At 42.8% G+C, this 19,810-nt stretch overlaps 1 protein-coding gene across 1 annotated transcript in view; it reads right to left on the minus strand.

The window, feature by feature from the left end:
* Nucleotides 1-3,107: 3,107 nt before the first annotated feature.
* LOC308290990 (uncharacterized protein) overlaps nt 3,108-19,810 on the minus strand; it is a gene marked incomplete at both ends in the record, with an annotated part of 58,825 nt that continues 42,122 nt past the window's right edge. Inside the window, one exon of the mRNA XM_080732904.1 lies at nt 3,108-3,256. Within this exon, the coding sequence (XP_080589030.1) occupies nt 3,108-3,256 (149 nt within the window). The remainder of the gene's footprint in view (nt 3,257-19,810) is intronic.

The raw sequence follows: 19,810 nt of genomic DNA on the forward strand, positions 1-19,810 counted from the left end.
CCATTTTCTTCTTGCTCACGTAACAGCATGTTTTTTTTAAGCTGTCTTGTTTATGAAGACAGCTATAGCTTGCTTTTTTTGCCCGCTCTGTCATTTGCTTAGCTTGTCAGCTTGTTAAGGCAGGTAAAATGCTGCGGTGAACCTGCTATGTCGGGTCATGGAACTCGGAGATGGGTATTGCTTTTTTCACTACATCTCCAGAAGGAAAGGTCAGTAGTGCCGTTATTCTACCACAGACAGCAGGTGATTGGCACAAACAAGAAAATACCACCTTGGCCAGTGAGCTCCAAATTACAGTGCTGATGAAAGTTCACTGCTAGCTGGAGACGAGACCCCCTAGTTGGACAAAGAAATTGCGGTTCATTGCGACCGTAGGTCGCAGTTAACACTCACTCACAGCCATTTACAATATGCTTGTGCGCCTATACTGCCAGGAATATTATTAATTTTTCAGAGTCACAGTAGATCTCCCTCATATGCATGACATTTTGGTAGGCTGTAGTCTATATAGTGTACACTAGATGTCGCCAACGATTAAGGTCTCTGGCGATTGCTAGAAGGCCTCAAATTAGCAACCAGTCCATCCACTTAGCATTAGCGTTAGCATGGAACGGCGCGGGACCCGTGCACGCCATACGCGCGCTTGATGGTCTAAAAAATTTAGCGACTATGTGCCTTAGATGCTCAATAGACGCACAGACACTTCAAACCGGATCAAAATCCGACGTTTTGATGCTGAGATAGAGCGGAGTTGCTGTAATGGCTTCCAATGTAAAAAAATATGGTTGTTTACTTTGGAGAAGCGCTCGATTTCCGGTTTCCGGCGATGACGTCATTTCCATCGCAAAATCATTGCTTAAGCTTATATGAACCTAGAAAGGTCAGTTTCAATCAGAAAATGATCAGAAAGGCGACGTTTGGCGATCTGGCTGCCTCAGCCCCTCCCAAAATGGCGATTTTTGGCGATTTGGCTGTGAATCAGTTAACTGTGAGAACTGGCACAGCCTGTGCATGTTCGGACGGGTAACGCCTGACACTGTGGTTCCTGACACATCACTGTCTTGGGGATTTGGTTCCCCTTTCATCTCTTTCAATCCCTTTTATGCCCATATATGGAGATATGGAGATCCCTGTGATGCCAGGGGAACCAAATCCCTTTGGCCAGATGGCCAAGACATGGCGCGACCTCGCCCTTTAGGGTGAGGTCGCGCCTTGTCGCCCTGAGGCGTCTTACTGGTATATACAGTATATATGATTTATTTTGTAAGGATGGGTATGCTGCAAGGTTACAGAGAACTACTTGTGAACAATGTTCACAGTTCCTTCATTCTACATGTAGTACTCATACATACAGTATGCAGTATGTTTTCTTTCACATTTATTTTTTACCTTTTCAATAATGTTTTTGAGCGGTGGTCACACCGTCTCCATAGCGTGGCCGTGTGTGTAGGTATGTTTGTTTGTTTGTTTGTGGGTGGGTGGGTCTGTCTGTCTGTATGTAGCCTCAAGCCTGGTGTAGTACCTTTTCTGACCACACATGTTAAGGGAGGGGCGCTGTTTTCAGGCCAGGCCAGGCACACACACACACACACACACACACACACACACAGGGGGGAAGGGGGGGGGGGGGGGGGGTAAAACCACCGCTCAGTTCACACAGGTGTGATTTTATTATATTTTTGGCTGACACTGTCAGTATGCAATTAAAGTAGACTGCATGCATGTGATATGCATTATCAATGCGTATGACTAAGACTCCAGAATGTATTTCAATGTATCCTTGATCATTTACCCACAATAAATCTGGCTTTTAGCAAGCACAACTAACACAAAATTAACAAAACTAGAAATTAAATAAACAAGCTCCTAACTGTATAGCTGCATGTCTTATTTGTATTTTCACTGGTAAAAAATAAATAAAAACCTAATAATAGATCTATTATTCATGAAGCATTTCTTTAAACATATGACTGCACAGGACAGGACAGGACACATTCAGGAGTTGCAGTAATTAGCCGAGAGGCTGTGTACAGAGCAGAGAGAGCTGCCTTCTTTCTCATTATGTACTAATGAGTTGTCTATTAATGAAAATGGAAAGCATTTATTTTGTGAGTACAAAGGGTTCAGCTGGATTAATTACTGCGCTATGGCGGCAAAATGAAAACAGAAAGTGCTGCATCAGTCTTGTGTGGCACATATCCCATTAACCAACTGTTATCAAGACCTGGCCAAAAACGCTACAGCTGCACGCACGCACGCGCGCACACGCACACGCACACACACACACACACACACACACACACACACACACACACACACACACACACACACACACACGCACACACACATAATGCAAGTGCACAGCAAAGATATACAAAGACAAACGTTTGTGATAAATTGATACTATAGCCTACATTTACTAAACTGACTATCTCGTAATCTTGTTAGCTGAACAACACCAAAACTTACGTTTTGTGTTTGTTTCTGTATTCTCCTCCACAGCCTACTAAACATAAACTTATGTAAAATGCTCTCATTCTAAAAGTTGGAGATTCAGACATGAAGACCATACATCACGGGGAGAGAGAGAGAGAGAGAGAGAGAGAGAGAGAGAGAGAGAGAGAGAGAGAGAGAGAGAGAGAACCAAATGGATAATGGGATGAGATTGAGTGGAATGTGGATGTCTATCGCCGATCGTGCTCGAGTGCAAGGAAAGGAATTGGTCAAATGGCACCATTGTGGGAGTAATCCAATGTATTCCAACTGCATTACTTAGCAAAATGACAACCAGCATCACGTTAGTATGCCACCGGTAGGCAGCTTTATTTTCCAGCAGGCAGTTCTTGGTGAGGTCATCAGACACTGAGAAACAGGGAATGGAAAACACATGGACGTTTGGCATCCTCAGCAGATGGTCCTTGATCAGATATTAGAGGCTGGGCAGTGGAGTCTTCTGGCTGTGGGAACTCTGCCCCCTATGGGGGTTACATCACCCCTGCAGCCTCCACTCTGCCCCCTATGGGGGTTACATCACCCCTGCAGCCTCCACTATGCCCCCTATGGGGGTTACATCACCCCTGCAGCCTCCACTATGCCCCCTATGGGGGTTACATCACCCCTGCAGCCTGCATCTCAACCTCTGGGTCCAGAGCTCCGTCTCCAGCACCAGATGGAAAGTCTCTGCGTTCCAGAGAGTCTGTGGAGGCTTTGGAGAAGAGACAAGACTCCTTGTCCTTCAGCCTCCAGATAATCCGGGCTGTCCAAGCTCACAAATATTACGCTGTTTGTCTGTTTTCCTCCCAAAAACATGATGAAATTCATAAGAAATGGAAGATTATAACAGCAGCATGTACTGTAGAATAACAGCAGATGTAGAGGTTGTCAGGTAAGCCCGACCCCCCGAATACCAGAGGGTCCGAACCGGTCTCGGGTCCATTCTCAATAAGTGACTGCGCAAAGTGAAAGTAACTAGTGCAAACTGTACAAACTGCAAACAATAATGTAGTGTATACTGTACAGTATATTTTAGATGTCACTAAATTATTGGAGCTCTGTCACATTCTGATTCCATCAAAGGTTCAAGCCAAGAGTTAGAAGTCGGGGCAATCAAAGGTTGTTGATTTTAACCTAACGTTTTGGTTAATGGTTAAAAATGGAAAAACAATCGAGTTATCATAGGGTGTTGTTACTGGTATGCTCTGCAAAGCACAAAACTCCAATGATGATTTATGTTAGCAATGGCTAAGAAAGATTACACACATCAAAAGAAAATATTTATATGACCAGGGGCGCTGCCCGCAGCACTATCCAGGGAGGCTACGAGGTAACACATGTCTTATTTAATGCTGGACAACTTAATAATAAGGTTAGCATTTGGCAAACAACTTTGGCATTTGGACACTTCGGGACCTCTGGTTTTGTAAGGGTCTAGTATGTCACGGTTCTATACAGGTCAGGTCCGACATATCTCGGTACTGCTTGGGTCCGGACCTCAGATTTCTTATTATGGCTCGGGTCCAGTCGGCTCCGAGTGCAATTTTTACAGGTCCAGTCCGGGTCCGTCATATTGGACCCGTGAAGAGTAGACCTTCACGGATGAATTATTAGTGCTGCAGACAGACAGACACAGATGGACAAACACAGTTACAGAGACATGGAGCCACAGAGTGACTTTAGGAGATTGGCTTTTGTCCAGAAAACATTTTGAAGATAACAGAATGACACAGAGAGGCAGGGACACCGAGACAAATATTTACCCTGTGAGATGTAGAGGAAGATGAATAGAGGACTGGAGTGTCACACTGCCACACTGTCACACCCAACACACACTGATGTCAATCATATACTGTACGCTCAACACCCAGCGAGTGCACACACACACACACACACACACGCAAAGAAATACAAAAATACACAATACACTCACAAGATGCACACTCACATGACACGTGGTCGTGGATGCTATTGCATATGCACATGCACGCACATACCCGCACACACATATACAAACACACAGAGAGAGAGTGTCTCATTCCACTTATTTTTGTCTAGGAGTAAACTGAATAAAATACAGTTCTCCTTCAGTTCCCCTCAATGTATTCATTGACATTTTATATGTTGTGTGTAGATCCACTTCCAGAGATCTAGTGTGTTTGTGTGTGTACTTGTGCGTGTATGTGTGAGAGAGAAACAGAGAGAGGTATGAGAGAGAGAGAGAGCGAGAGAGAGAGAGAGAGAGAGAGAGAGAGAGAGAATGAGAATAAGCCAAAAACAACACTTATTCTTCTGATAGACGGCTGGCCCTGCGTTCATGTTTTCATTCCCAGAGGCATTTATTAAATATTAACAAACCGCATTGTCACCTGAAGTAGAAGTACACATACTGAATTGAAAAACACACTCACTGGCCCAAAATCCTGCCCCCAAAAAAGCACTTGAGAAATCCGTCGCTAGTATGGAGCCTTCTGGGAATACATTTTATTCACACCGTTAAACCGGTTATCACAAGCTCACATTAAACCGTGCCAGCTTGTCAAAAGATTTGCTTTTAAGCAAATGGCAGTTGAGCAAACTAAAATTGCATTGTTGAAAGTCATTTCAATAATGGCTGAAAGCCATTACAACATTGTCATTAACGAGGTAGCTGGGAATGCAATTAGCCCCTGCACATTGCTCATGGCAAGTGGGAAGTCTTCAAAAAAAGAATGAGGCACCCAGGAGGACGAGGCACTGTGTAGAACTGACAGATGACGGAAACATTTTACAAAACCGAATGCGAGGGGGAACTGGAAACCTGATGGAAACCTCTAAATAACTGTAGGAGTGGATGAAAGAGAGGACAGACTGCAACTATGGGCATTTTTCTTTCAATGTTGGTATGTTTTCTCCTGAATGCTGCTGTAGTGAGACCACCCCTCCGATGCAATTACAGCCATACACAAAATAATAATAACCAGTAAGACTCCCTAATCGGGAGATAAGCGACCGTAGGTCACATGTATACACAAAGAGGGCTGTAACTGCCATTGGTTCCTAGTTGTGTGGGCAATGTGTAGACATACTGTGTACCGATGTGCGTGATTTTAGGGCAAAATCTGTAGGAGCAGTGTGCAAAAATGTGTTTTGCAAGAATCGGCCTCATGGTGGCGCTAGAAGAGGACCATGTGAGAAATGAGGGGTGGGGTCTCCGCGTTGCCTTGGCGGACGAATAGGTAACGGCCCCGGCTCTCCCGGACGATATGAGCAGGGCAATAGTGTGACGTGTGAGGTGTGACAGACAGATGGACAGACTGACTGACTGACTGACTGACTGACCGACTGACGGACTCACTCACAGTTTGTGCAGGTTTTGATAGTAAGTGCGACCTACGGTCGCAATAATACACTATAGACCAGTAACACTCCCTAATCGGGAGATAAGCGACCGTAGGTCACTGATCTCCACAAATAGGGCAAAAATGTGTTTTGCCAAAATCTTCCTGATCCATGTTGATGACATGAGTGTAGACATACTGTGTAGTGATTTTCGTGATTTTAGGGCAAAATCTGTAGGAGCAGTGTCCAAAAATGTGTTTTTAAAAATCGGCCTGGAGGTGGCGCTATATGGGAGAGATTCATGTTGATGGGATGAGTGTAGACATACTGTGTACCGATTTGCGTGATTTTAGGGCAAAAATTGTAGGAGCAGTGTCCAAAAATGTGTTTTGCAAGAATCGGCCTCATGGTGGCGCTAGAAGAGGGCCATGTGAGAAATGAGGGGTGGGGTCTCCGCGCCGGCAAGGCGGACGAATAGGTACCGGCCCCGGCTGTCCCGGTCGCTCCTAGCCGGAGTTACGGCATTTTATGTGAGCTGCAGTGTAGGGGGTCCTCCACTGGGGGCGCCACCACTTTTGCATCCGTTCTGGAGCACCAGGAGTGGGTGGTCCCCGGGAATTCCCCGTGAGCTGCCCCGTGGGGGTGGTCATTTGGTCAGTTTAGCACATTTGGTCATTTTTTACATCTGGGGGTCCCCCAGGGACCTGGGGGTCCCTGGAGCTCCGGGGGTCCTTGGAGGTTGTAGTTTGGCAGGTAAGGAAGGTGTGTGCAAAATTTGGCATGGATCGGGGCAACGGTTGCGGAGATATGAGCAGGGCAAGAGTGTGACGTGTGAGGTGTGACAGACAGACTGACTGACGGACTGACGGACTGACGGACGGACTTACACTTTGTGCAGGGTTTGATAGTAAATGCGACCTACGGTCGCAATAAGCAATTCAGTGATTGGGAACAGTCGATCTTGATTAGAGACAGCTGACAAAACATGATCCAAAAAATATGGATAATTAAGAAGCAGGAATAGAAAACAAAATACCACACTCAGCTTTCAGCTACGTCGTACAACATATCGTGCACTGGAAAATGTTCAGTTTGATCTTCTAAATTCTCAGAGGCTTTAGCTATGTTGATCAACAGCAGCGTTGACAGCGCAAATCCAACTGGAAGTTTAAGAGGATGTGAGCGGTGTTTGCTGAGTTGTCGGTGGCAGAGGCCGGAGGAGTCATTTCTGAATGAGTGATGGCCGTCAGAGTCACACACAGCAAGGCCCCCAACAGGTCTCCTTGGAGATAAGAGCTGTGTCACCTAGCGGCGGACCCCCGCCACTGCAGCCCGCTAAAAAGGCCGTACCTCGGCCCCCGAGCAACCAGGGGAGACGGGGCCAGCAACCAGGGGGTCTCGCTGCGGACCCCCGCGGCGCCGGGAAAAAATATGGGAATTCTCTGTGCGCCGGGGGAGATATTAGGCTTTTAGGTCATCAGACACTGATGCCACTCTTGCTCGCACAAAAATACTACTGCTGAAAATGTTCACTGCCTTTGTAGATTCATCCTTTGTTATGCAACAGACATATTATCATGCTACTCATGGCTTATTGGTGGCACTTCACTCTTTTTGTCTCTTTTTTTTACCACATTAGTTCACCTTGTCATGTCACAACTATGATATGACAAAAGTATATGGTTTCACATTGCAGCACCTTACATTACATGTATGACAGGTTATTTATTTTATTTTATTTTTTACAGAAATGAATGGCAGGACTGGTCAACAGAGACAGTCTTAATTCATCGAATCACTGAGAACCGCTGTGAATGCTACCTCACAACTCCCAACAAAGCACACAATGAACCATACAGCATTTCAGCAGTGTGTTGTTCCTGTGAGAGGGTGGGGCCTTCTGGCTACAGTACCATTGATATCCCAGCGCGGCACTCAGGCAGCAGGCGGGAGGGTAATGAGGAGGCAAATATGATTAAAACCATCTCCTCAGGCTGCCGCGGACCTGCCATTAAACCAGCGGACAACTCCTCATGCCTAATCCATCACACTGCTTAGCTCCCACGGAGAGCAAGGTGGCGAGTACACCGTTGGTGAGAAAACGCCTCTCCCCTCTTAAAACATCACTAGCACAGCTAATCTGGGAGGCGACCACCACTGTGCAGGCACCTGAGTGCAAGCCTGGTGGTACAGTGATCCCATTAAATCATACATCTATGAATAATACCCCACTTTAACCCACACCGACAAATGCACGCCTTCATTGCATTTCGTGTGACCTAAGCTAATAAGATGAAGACACACACACACACACACACACACACACACACACACACACACACACACACCCCTCCTCCTCTGTAGCAACAACCCCTGCAGTCACAACACATTCAAACACCCCATAATCGCTTGAAGACAATAGAAGCATGGATTGTGAGTTTAAGACATTTTGGATGGTTGTGCGAAGCCCGTAGGAGAATAATGAGCAGGAGGAAATGCAGGGAGCATCGCCGAAGGAGAAATGAAGCATCCCGTGCCCCAGGCCCTTTTAAATGAGTAGAGCAGCCGGAAGATGCTTATTTCATACTAAAGTGTGAAATAACACACTCTCTTTATTGTGCAGAGGCAGTGCCATTAGCAGAGTGAAGCATGTACACTTACACTGCCTAAGTGGGACGCTACCATCTCGGAGTGTTGCATTAGAAGGTCCAAGCCTTGGTGCTGTATAGCTTCTGTTTGAGAGTAGGGACAGTTTTAGGTCTGAGGTTATTTGCTATTGGTTTATTATTCAATCACATGCATGTGGTTTCAGAAAAAAATTGGATGGATGCACAGCTGCTCTTATCAGTCCCTTCAGAAAAACATGCATAATTTGACAAATTATGCAAGTGTAAAAAAAATAAAAAAATAAAAAATCACAATGACAAAATATGTGCATAAAGTTAAAAAAAATGTTGCATATTATCTTGACACGGAAAGTGATTAATATGCGACGTCATCACTGCACACGCTCACCTTCTCACACAGAAGGTAAGCTTAACTGTGCATGGTGTGAAATTGCACAGAAAACACCATGACGTTGATAAAAGCAGGAAATCGATGCTGGACAACCACTTTTCCAGTACAAAACATTCTATAAGGCTTGTTGCTGCAGCAACCAAGAATCAGTCTCACGTGCACCAAGGCGTCAACATCCAAAACTCTTGCGAGGGCTGAAAGAATCGAGGTGAGTATGCCTACAAGATTGAAACTGGTCAGATAACGAAAGAGTTCATAGTTAAATGAAAACAGAATGAGACAGAGAAGAGAGTGTGAGTGTGCGTGCGTGTGTACATGTGTGATTAAAATGGTATAGGGACCGTGAGAGTGTGTCAAACAAGTGTAGTCTCATACAAGTGCATTTTTTAATACACGGTACATCACTCCTGAGAGAATGAACACATCATTCATGACCAAACATGTGAACATTCCTTTTCATACCATATACTATGAAAATGGTTGGCCATGTATAGTAGTGTAAAGCACATGTCTCCTGCATTCAGCCCTTTAAATGTCTCATCCACCTTCCTCACAAAGAACTCCCTCCTTAGGCATCAGGCTTTTCTGCAGTCAGTCTAGTGTGAAAGTGTCAGACATGTGCGAGAGGCTTTTCTCTCCTTTTTGCACATGACAAATACTGCAATTATGGACTGGTGCAGTGCATAGTCCATCAGTTGACAGCAACAGCAGAGCCAAGAGCAGCAGCCTCATTATCATCCGTCTCCTTCATGGACATTAAACAATCAGGAGCAATGGTAGAGAATGGGACCACTGGGGCAGATTGACTGGTCTGTTTAGGCTGGCACAGGAAACAGGAAAGTTCTCAGCTCTGACACATGCGCCTAAGCGTATGCGTATAGATGGCGGAAGAAATGGGTATCCGTACACGTATTCTCACACAAAAACATATAGTATTTGCAGTGTGCACAATATCAGCATCATATCAACCTGTTAATTTTGTTTAATATAGACAACCACCATAGGAGATGAATCAAGTTACATTTTATTCATTCTTCTTTTAGCATGCTTCCTCTTTATTATAGTATGCAAATACATATTCTCAATGAATGACGACTATGCTTACTTCTGTTTTCTATATCACTGTATTATCCACAGAGACCACCCCAAAATAAACCACACAAAATGTTTTGGGGGGTGTTTTTTCACTATGCTCTGGTGTTGGCTCTGGGGCTAAGCCTTCGATCTTGTCAACAGCTCTGCCCCTGATGGAGCCATTGCATTGCTAATCTCAAACAATCATGTCTTTCCATGTCTCTTCTCTATGATGTTTCTTTTCTCAGAACATTGTATCTAGTTTGAGGAAACTGTGTACGTCCTGGTTTTGTCTCCATAGTGACCATGATGGGACATTTCCTCCTGCAGTGATGGGTTCAGCCATGAATCATGATGATACACAGATCAATTAATGACACATGATGATCTTTAAAGTTATACCATGTAACTTTTTTTATAAAACAAATCTTAAAATTGTCCTAACTGTTAAATCGCTAAAGTTTTAGAACACCCACTCCGTTATTTTCAGCTTCTAAAGCCTTCCCTTTATATGTTTTCTATGATCCTTGCCGGGGTCTGGTTTTTGCGGAAAAATAGCGTCATCTGCATCATCTGTATACGTTGGCCAATCACATCGCGGATCATACACACATGATACACTACCGGCCAATCACAGCTTATCTGCCATGGTCTTCAGGAAGTAGCCTCGCTCAGCTACAGTGTTTACCATTGGTGAAGGATTCTTAACCTCTTAATCCCCAAATCCTGGCCAGAAAATGACGTTCTACCATGCGTTCTACCCCTCCACGGATTTGTATCGGTCGCGGTGGTTTGCAGCGCCGCTCCGGTGGTCCGCGGCGGTGGTCCGCGACGACTCCGGGCGAAAAACGGCCGAAAAAAGCAATACCGCAACTGACCACTAGTTTAGCAACTTACACAGTATAGCTTTAAGCTTTAGTAGAGGAATACAGCTACATCCTACAAGGACCACCTTGAAAATGAGATGATACATCTCAATAACGGTTTGATATATACCGGTACATACTCTATAGAGCTTTTTCTAGAGCGCTGCCGTGTGGCTGCCGTGTCGGCTCACAACCGCACAGACACATACTGTAGATGCAGGATGTGAGCCGACTGATGGCTATGTACTTTTGAATTTGTCTCTCATGTACAGTACGGAGCTGCTGCATACAGTATGACACAGCAGCAGTGGTAAAAAAAAAGATATTGAGTAAAAAGGGTGTGACCAGCCTTTTTAGTGGGAGATGCATCATCAAAATGAAAAATCAAACCTCGGTTCGAAGTGGAGCGGTGAATCTGAGCGTGCGTGCGTGCGTGCGTGCGTGCGTGCGTGCGTGTGCGCGTGCGTGCGTGCGTGTGTGTGTGTCTGTGTGAGTGAGTGGTGAGTGTGCCTGGCCTGCACAAAACAGCGCCCCTCCTTTAACTAGTGTGTTGTGTGTGGCCACTCAAGGTATTGCCAGGCTACGGACACGGCCAGCCAGCCAGCCACCCAGCCAGCCACCCACCCACCCAGGCACATACCCACGGACATACCTGTCTATTGGGAGCGCTTTCACCGCTCCAAAAACTCACATAAGAAAAAATACATATGTATACGCAACACATGCTGTGGTGGCTGTAAATAATTATAATTCATAGCTGTTGCAAGGGAAGCAATACATCATGAAGGAAGGATTTCCCTCACACACCTGGTCTGCTGCTATAGATTTACTGCTTCACACAGAGGACGATCTAAGACATACAGTGGGTTACAACATTTAGCGTCGCCAAGTCTAAAATGACACCTAGAGGTGTCAAGAGGTGCCTAGAGGTACCTCTGTCAAACACGCCTCCAAATTCTTAGCCGCGCCCCCTAGAAATGTGATATTTTATTTCAACGTGTAGTGTGGCTGTTCAGCCACGGGGTGGCGATTCTTCAATATGAGTCGACTATTCGAGTCTATTACTTGTTGGTTACTTGTTATCTCTACCTGCATTGTGAGCTTGTAAATAGTTTCTTTTCAAGTTATTTTTGCACTCAAATTGTAATTATTTGTTTAACCCATTTAGGCCTAGGATTATTGACTGCTTTAACTATTGAAAAATAGCAAATATACAAGCACATGTAGATCTGCTATTTTTTTTAAATCATGTTTTTTTTTGCAAGTCTTTGAATATATCTACTTAAAAGCGAACATTTGTAACTCAAATATTTGCTTCTGGGGGGTCCCTGGAACAACATATTTTGAGATGGGGGGTCCGTGGCCAAATACCTGTAATTTTGGGGGTCCTTCACATGAAAAGGTTTGAGAACAGCATGATTTCGATTTTAGAGGAAGGATTTAGAAGTCGGGTCAAAGATCGGGTCAAAGATATTCAAAGACTTGCACTCATTTTCACAATTTTTCAAAAATAGCAGATCTACAAGCTCACAACACCTCACACTGCAAAGTGTTGTGAGCTTGCAGATTGGCTATTTTCGGCAAATACTTTAGGTGTGGAGGGGAAAAAAGAGCATACTAAGCAGTAAGCACAGAGGTTGAGGTACAAAGGGTTGTGGGGGTCCCTGCTTCATCTCTCTCTCAACTAAGGGGTCCTTGATCTGAAAACGTTGAAGATCCCTTTGCAAAACAACTCTTTGCCATCAAATCTCTTAACATGTTCACAAAATGGAACTCGTGTTTTCATTTGGTAAACACAGCCATATTTTCACATGACACACACATGCATTCATTGAATAAACACAACTAGCTTTTGGCTGAACACTACCAAGCATGAACAGAACACTGAAGAGCAAAATTGAAAACACAATTGTCGAAATGGAACACACTGAATGAATGTCAATTACTCTGGTAAATGAACCAATTCCCTTTTTGTAAAATGACCCAGTGTATGCCCACTTCTCTCATAGACAAACATAAAACAGCACACAAATATGCAGACAAAACATTTTATTGACTGTAGGTCTAAACGTTTACCCCCAAACACTCCAAACAAGCCCACAACGCGTTGTGTGCTTGTAGATCGGCTGTTTTCAATAGTTTTGTGCGACAGTCTTGTATGATGTAGCATGGCTTTTCTTTACCAAAAGCCGTACACATTTGAAACTTGGAGATACAAGTTTTCTGCCCGACAGTGACGATATTTTAGTGATTATGTTGCGAGGAAAACGTTGAGCCATTACATAATAGCCATTTTGGTTAGAACTGACTGAAAATAACTTTGTACTTTATATAATAAATAATATTTTTTCAAGTGTCCAAATAAATTCAAAATATTATCAAATGATCTCGCGGCACCCCTGGACTGCCGTCGTGGCACCCCAGGGTGCCCCATCACCCACTTTGAAAACCCCTGGCCTAGAGTGCCGCATGAAGCCCTGACAGGCCTCAAAGCCCACATCTCCATAAGCCTCCTCCATGGCCTGAAGCAGTGGGACCTGGCTCTGAATTGCTCGCCTGACCCGAAAGTTTAGAGATTTGAATATTTGTGTGTTGTGCATTGATGCTATGAGATTTTATGTGAGAAGTGTGTGCAAACCTGAAAAGTGTGTCTTGTGTTTTGACAACAAGGTGATGTGAAATTTACATCAGAGTGTAAAGAAGGAAAGTCAGAGTCTAATATGATAAGGAAATCTAAAGTAGTAACAAATTGAGTCAAGCGATTGGGGACAGAAGTAAAGGTTGTGAAAATTGTGCCAAATTTAAAAAAAATGTGTTTTAGCAATCGAAAAAAAACTGTAAGCTGATTTTGATACTATATACTGTATGTATATATATATTCTAGGGCTGGGAGAGAGAGAGAGAGAGAGAGAGAGAGAGAGAGAGAGAGAGAGAGAGAGGCGGAGAAGTCATCAAATGACAGAACGTTGTGACACAAACAATTACAAAATAATTGGTTCACACACTGTCCCAAAACAACATAAACGTGACATAATAATAATAAGCTAAATATAAGGAAACGAAAAAGACACAACTTTTGTTCACATGTTCAATTGAAATTGTTCTTTATTTGGAAACAAGGCAGTAGGCAACATTTTTCCAATAGCCTCATAAAGTTGTTCATAAAGATGTATTAGTTGTCCCAGACACCTGGACAAACATTTGATTGTGGTTTAATAATAATAATGTAATGCCATCATGGTCATAAATGTAGGCCTAATGCCTGTAGAAATCCTTCTCCATTCCTCCTCTTCTGGTAAATGTCAACGTCTCAGAAGAAGATGTGACAACGAGGAGGTTTTTGAGAACCAAGCCTCTGACATGACCAATCGCTTTTGCTTTTGTGAAAGGGTCCCTTTCTAATTACAGAGTGAAAGGTCAAGTTAAAATGTCAAACTATTATTTACCACACTGTTTTTCAATACTTTTCGGTAATCATGACATTTTGTGAGAAAACATACGTTTACATTGCCAAAGCAAGTGTCAAAAAATTAAATAAAAACAGTCTATAAGGGAGAACATCACATGGAACATATACAGTAGGACGGTTGGAGGGGGAGCAGCTGACCATATAGGCGACCCTCTAGACAAGCTAATTGCTTCCAATACACAAGTATCTGTGCCAAACATGTTGAACCAGTTCTATTGTCCGCCCGTGTTGAATTGACGGCACACGCAGGCTTCATTGGTGTACTGAGTACATTTACTCGAGTAGGCTATTTTTATTCCACTACAATCTTTTGAAAACAGTTAGATACTTTGCAAATTTCGATTATTAGGCTATAAAGGCATACAACCACTTCAGCCCTACATTTAGGCCATTTGAAAATACAAGCTCACAATATTGCTTAATCTGCTCAAATATTTGTATAATCTACAAATGGCAGGCTACATTTGTGAAATGACTAGACTATAGGCTCCGTTTTCTTTATACAGCCTACATTTTGATACCAAAACGTCATTACTCAAGCCAATTAAGGCTTATATTTTGAACATGGGATTTCTAAAAGAGTATTTCTACTTTTACTTAAGGAAAACATGTGAGTACTTTTTTTCATCACTGACGGCCTTGCTGATCCCGCCCATAGACGATCGCGCCTCGATCGGCTTGCTCACTCAGCAGCAGAGCAGTTGAGTTCTAACTTCATCTAACTTTCACTAATAATTAATATTGAAATAAGAACAGCAGGATAACAAGTAGACTATTGTGACATTTACATTTGAAAGTTCCTGGTTTGTATATAAAGAAGTTACCTCAAGAGTCACCAGCCAATCGTCATTACTCACAAACAATTACAAAATAATTGGTTCACACACTGTCCCAAAAATAACACAAACGTGACATAATAATAATAAGCTAAATATAAGGAAACGAAAAAGACACAACTTAACCAAAACGAGACCTTTCCTATAATAATAATAATAACAGTGCAGGGACCCTGACGACACTCTCCCACGCCAAATACATTTCCTCATTATGGGGCCGTGGTATTCCATTTGGACATGATTTGGAACAGAGCGACAGAGAGATGGAGAGAGAAAGCGAGCGAGCGAGGATTACGTTTTGTTCTTCTGGTTTAAGTTCATCATGGCTCGGTCAATTATGAAGCCATTAAAACAAATAAAACGTCACCTCTTCCCGTAGAGCTTAAATCGGGCCTAAAAAAGTGAGCCCGGCCCAACCCAGCCCGACAGAATTTCAGCCCGGACAGAGCCCAAACCCGATACATAATTGACAATTGGAGACCGGCTCGGCCCGAAGACCGACATTCTAAACAAGCTTATATAATGCAGACGGCAGCAGCCTTTTTTTCCTCATACAATATTGGTGATTTGTTAAGAACAGTGTCATTCTACCATTTTCCAACTGTCTTTATAAAAGACATTGTAGCAAGCACCGTCCTAATTATGAAAAAAAACGTTGGCTGATCTACAGTGCGACATTGATTTGCTATATAAAACCATATTTGATAGATATAACTATCATCTACAATTACTTATTGTAGAGAACGTTATAGGCTATGGATTTTAGCCTATAGTGCGCGTTTCTTGTGGGGAGATTTACAGAAGCGGAATATACCAAGTTAATCAGGGGGAACTTGATAAATATATGGGAGTAAACACGTATGAAAAATAACAAAAGAAAACATTTTTTAATACAAAATTCAACAAATTAAAGTAGCATGACCCCCCTCCAGCCAAAATAAAAAAGTAATGGTCCCCCCTGATAATCAAATTATTATTTGAGAACCCCCCCCCCCCCCCTTATCTATGTTTTAGTTCAAGCCAATTAAAGGCAAGTAAAAAGCTATACAGTATAATAAGCAAGGTATGGTTCATTTTGGTCACTCTCTCTCTCAGCATTAAACTGTATCCTTGGAAAAAAAAAATCAAACATGTTAAATTGAATTTGTTCTTTATTTGGAAACAAGGCAGTAGGCAACAGATACAGTTCAGTCTTCAAATGCAATTACAATTACAATGTTTTACTGTGAATAAAAACGTTTCAGTCTATCTAACCTTCATCTGCTTATCTTTGCGAAGTTTAACATGGCACATACAATCAAATGTTGCCTATGTGAATCGAAAACAATCAGACTCGGTTAGTCCAATCTCGTCTTTTACGGAGAACATCGTTAATCTTGGTAACAATTGATTGCCTTGCTGCAGCAGTCATTTCGGGGACATCGGAATAGAACCTTTCTTGGCAACAGTTTAAAATAAATTCTTTCAGGTTCTGTGGAAGTATAGATTTCACCCCAGTGCCGTACCAGTTAGCTCTTTTCACCCAAGAATGATACATATGCAAAGGCGTAACATAGCTGAACAGCAGATCGGCATAGCGTGCTGGACGGTTACCATTTTCCAGTTGAAGTAAGCGACTGATTTCGGCTTGTTGATGTTGCGATATTTGACACAGTTGTATGTCTGCCAGCTGTTTTGGTAACACTGTAGTCGCATCAAGGGACACTTCTCTCTGCTCTATCTGTCTCTCTCTCTCCTCGACTGCCGCCTCTCTCTGTGCTGACCGTTTCTCCTTCTCTTCCCACAGTCTTCCTCTCTCTTCCATCTGTTTTTCCAACTGTCTTTCTCTCTCAATGAACCTTTTCTCCATTTCACCTTCTTGCCATTTCAGTTTCCAATAGCTTTCGTTAACCAGTGACTGCGTTGGTGTCGTCGCTGAATCAATATCAGCCACTCTCTGCCTCAACAGCTCCTCTCTCTCTCTCAGGTCACACTCTCTGTGTGCCAGATCTAATGCAGCATGTTCCTCTGCAATCTGCGTGTTTCGTGCTGTGTCCCTAATGCTTTGCCTCACTCCCTGCATTTCCATCTGGTGTTCTTCGAGAGCTGCCTGGTGATCTTCTTTCAGTTGTTTCACCACACTGTCGTGCGTCTCCGTTAAGATTCGATTCTTCTCGTTCAACTCCGCAGCAAGCTCGACTGACACTGACGTGGCGTTAGCGTACGTGCTAATGAGTCTCTAACCGTCAAAGGAAATTCATTTGGAATTCAAATGGTAAATGAATCGCTGTCTGCTTTCACTGACCAGATGAGAGAGAGAGCGACGCTGTTTTTTTTTTGGGGGGGGGGGGGGGGGGGGGATTTCTTTTCACGGGTGACGCTAACTCGGTTTTACATGCTAAGAATACACCATGGAACAGTGGTTCTCAAACCTGTTCATATCAGGAACGCTCAAATTAATATGTATTTGGCAGTGGACTAACATCTGAAAATATCTTGTGCTGATAAATACAAGATTTGTTAGAATGAACAAAAATATTTAAACATTGTTAGATTTCTTTTTGAAAAAGATCTACAAGCTAGATTAAAGTGGTTAAGCTGATTTTGATACTATATACTGTATGTATATATATATTCTAGGGCTGGGAGAGAGAGAGAGAGAGAGAGAGAGAGAGAGAGAGAGAGAGAGAGAGAGAGCGAGAGGCGGAGAAGTCATCAAATGACAGAACGTTGTGACACAAACAATTACAAAATAATTGGTTCACACACTGTCCCAAAACAACACAAACGTGACATAATAATAATAAGCTAAATATAAGGAAACGAAAAAGACAACTTTTGTTCACATGTTCAATTGAAATTGTTCTTTATTTGGAAACAAGGCAGTAGGCAACATTTTTCCAATAGCCTCATAAAGTTGTTCATAAATATTTATTAGTTGTCCCAGACACCTGGACAACCATTTGATTGTGGTTTAATAATAATAATGTAATGCCATCATGGTCATAAATGTAGGCCTAATGCCTGTAGAAATCCTTCTCCATTCCTCCTCTTCTGGTAAATGTCAACGTCTCAGAAGAAGATGTGACAATACTTTTCGGTAATCATGACATTTTGTGAGAAAACATACGTTTACATTGCCAAAGCAAGTGTCAAAAAATTAAATAAAAACAGTCTATAAGGGAGAACATGGAACATATACAGTAGGACGGTTGGAGGGGGAGCAGCATAGCTGCATCACAGACAGCCAGGAATGTGGGGGAGGGCTTTGACGCTGTTTGGGACAAAGCAAAGGTTTACAGTTGAAACACTGATGGAGTGGAGGACTTCTTAAAAAGAGTAAAACAGTACTTGCTTTTAAATAAACGTATTCAAGAGGACATACCGGTACATGCTTTTAAGCTACTTGAAGTACAAATAAAAGTAAAAGTACTCAAGTACATTTACTCAGTTACTGTCCACCGCTGGCCGCTGGCTGCTGGATGTCATAGCACCCCCTCCCCTGCTGCATAACAGTGCAGTCTGTCAGACTAACCGAAAATGTATTATTATTAGCTATTATTTGTGTTGTTGTAGGCCTAATTGAAACCCAGAAAATAGCCTAAACTGAACACATAGTGATCTATTAGCCCAAACCTCATTTGAAAAATGTCAGGAGTATATGAAAGCCTTTTAAAAATGTCTATAGCATATTGGCTATAAAACATTTATTGGTTTATAGACAAAACAAGACAGACAGACAGACAGACAGACAGACAGACAGACAGACAGACAGACAGACAGACAGACAGACAGACAGACAGACAGACAGAATAAACAGTCCAGTGTCAGTCCACTGTTAGACTGAAATAAATCATGTCCATTATGAGCTTGCAGATCGGCTATTTCGCTTTTTTTCTCCAGTGCGTCCAGCCTCCTCTTAAGGCACGCATGTTGCTTTCATCATCATCATACCATTTAAATATTAAAACAGCGAAATTAAACAAATGTATTTGCTAATCAACATCAGACTCAGTAGCCTAAACTTGACATTTGTTTAAAAGCATTCCTTTCTCCCTGGCTTTTGTTTCAATGTTAATATTATAGATTTAGATTCCTAGGCAACCAACCAGCAGCATTGGACAATAAAGTCTACATTACATGATAAAGTTTACACCGCTCTGACTTCTGACAGTGCCTGTCAATCAGTTCACACAGCTGCAGTATGTTAGATTGAGTAGACCTCACCACATGAAAGGCAGAGGCACGCATGGACTTTTAATAGCCTAATCATAAGCTAAATGCTCGGGTCTCTCTGAACCTCGGAAATAAACGGATTTCAGGACAATGTCACAGGTCTAAAAAAAAACAAAAAAAGAATCCGAACGGGACGGAACTGGACAAGACCATTACGGGGCCACTCGGGTTTGGTTTTGTAATTTGGCATAACAAATATATTTCTATTGAATATATTATAGGCTTGACCATTTCTCTCTCTCTCTCTCTCTCTTCTGTTGGATAATTAGAGAAAGCGCATATATCTGACATGGCCGAACAAGGAACGCTGTCTGTCAGACAGACCCATGATGTTTACCAGGATAAGAAATAACACTAGAAAAGTTGTTATTTTGATAGAGAAATAGCCCATCCCCGTAGATAATGTCCAGAAATATGCTCCATAGGCTATAAATGTTCCGACCTTCATCTTCCAGGTGACTTTTGTTGGTGTTTCACTTCACCTCGCTAAAAACCTCCTTTTGCGGGACTCATTGAAA

This window comes from Nannobrachium achirus, assembly GCF_963921795.1.
Source record: "Nannobrachium achirus genome assembly, chromosome: 9".
In the NCBI taxonomy this organism is placed as follows: Eukaryota; Metazoa; Chordata; class Actinopteri; order Myctophiformes; family Myctophidae; genus Nannobrachium; species Nannobrachium achirus.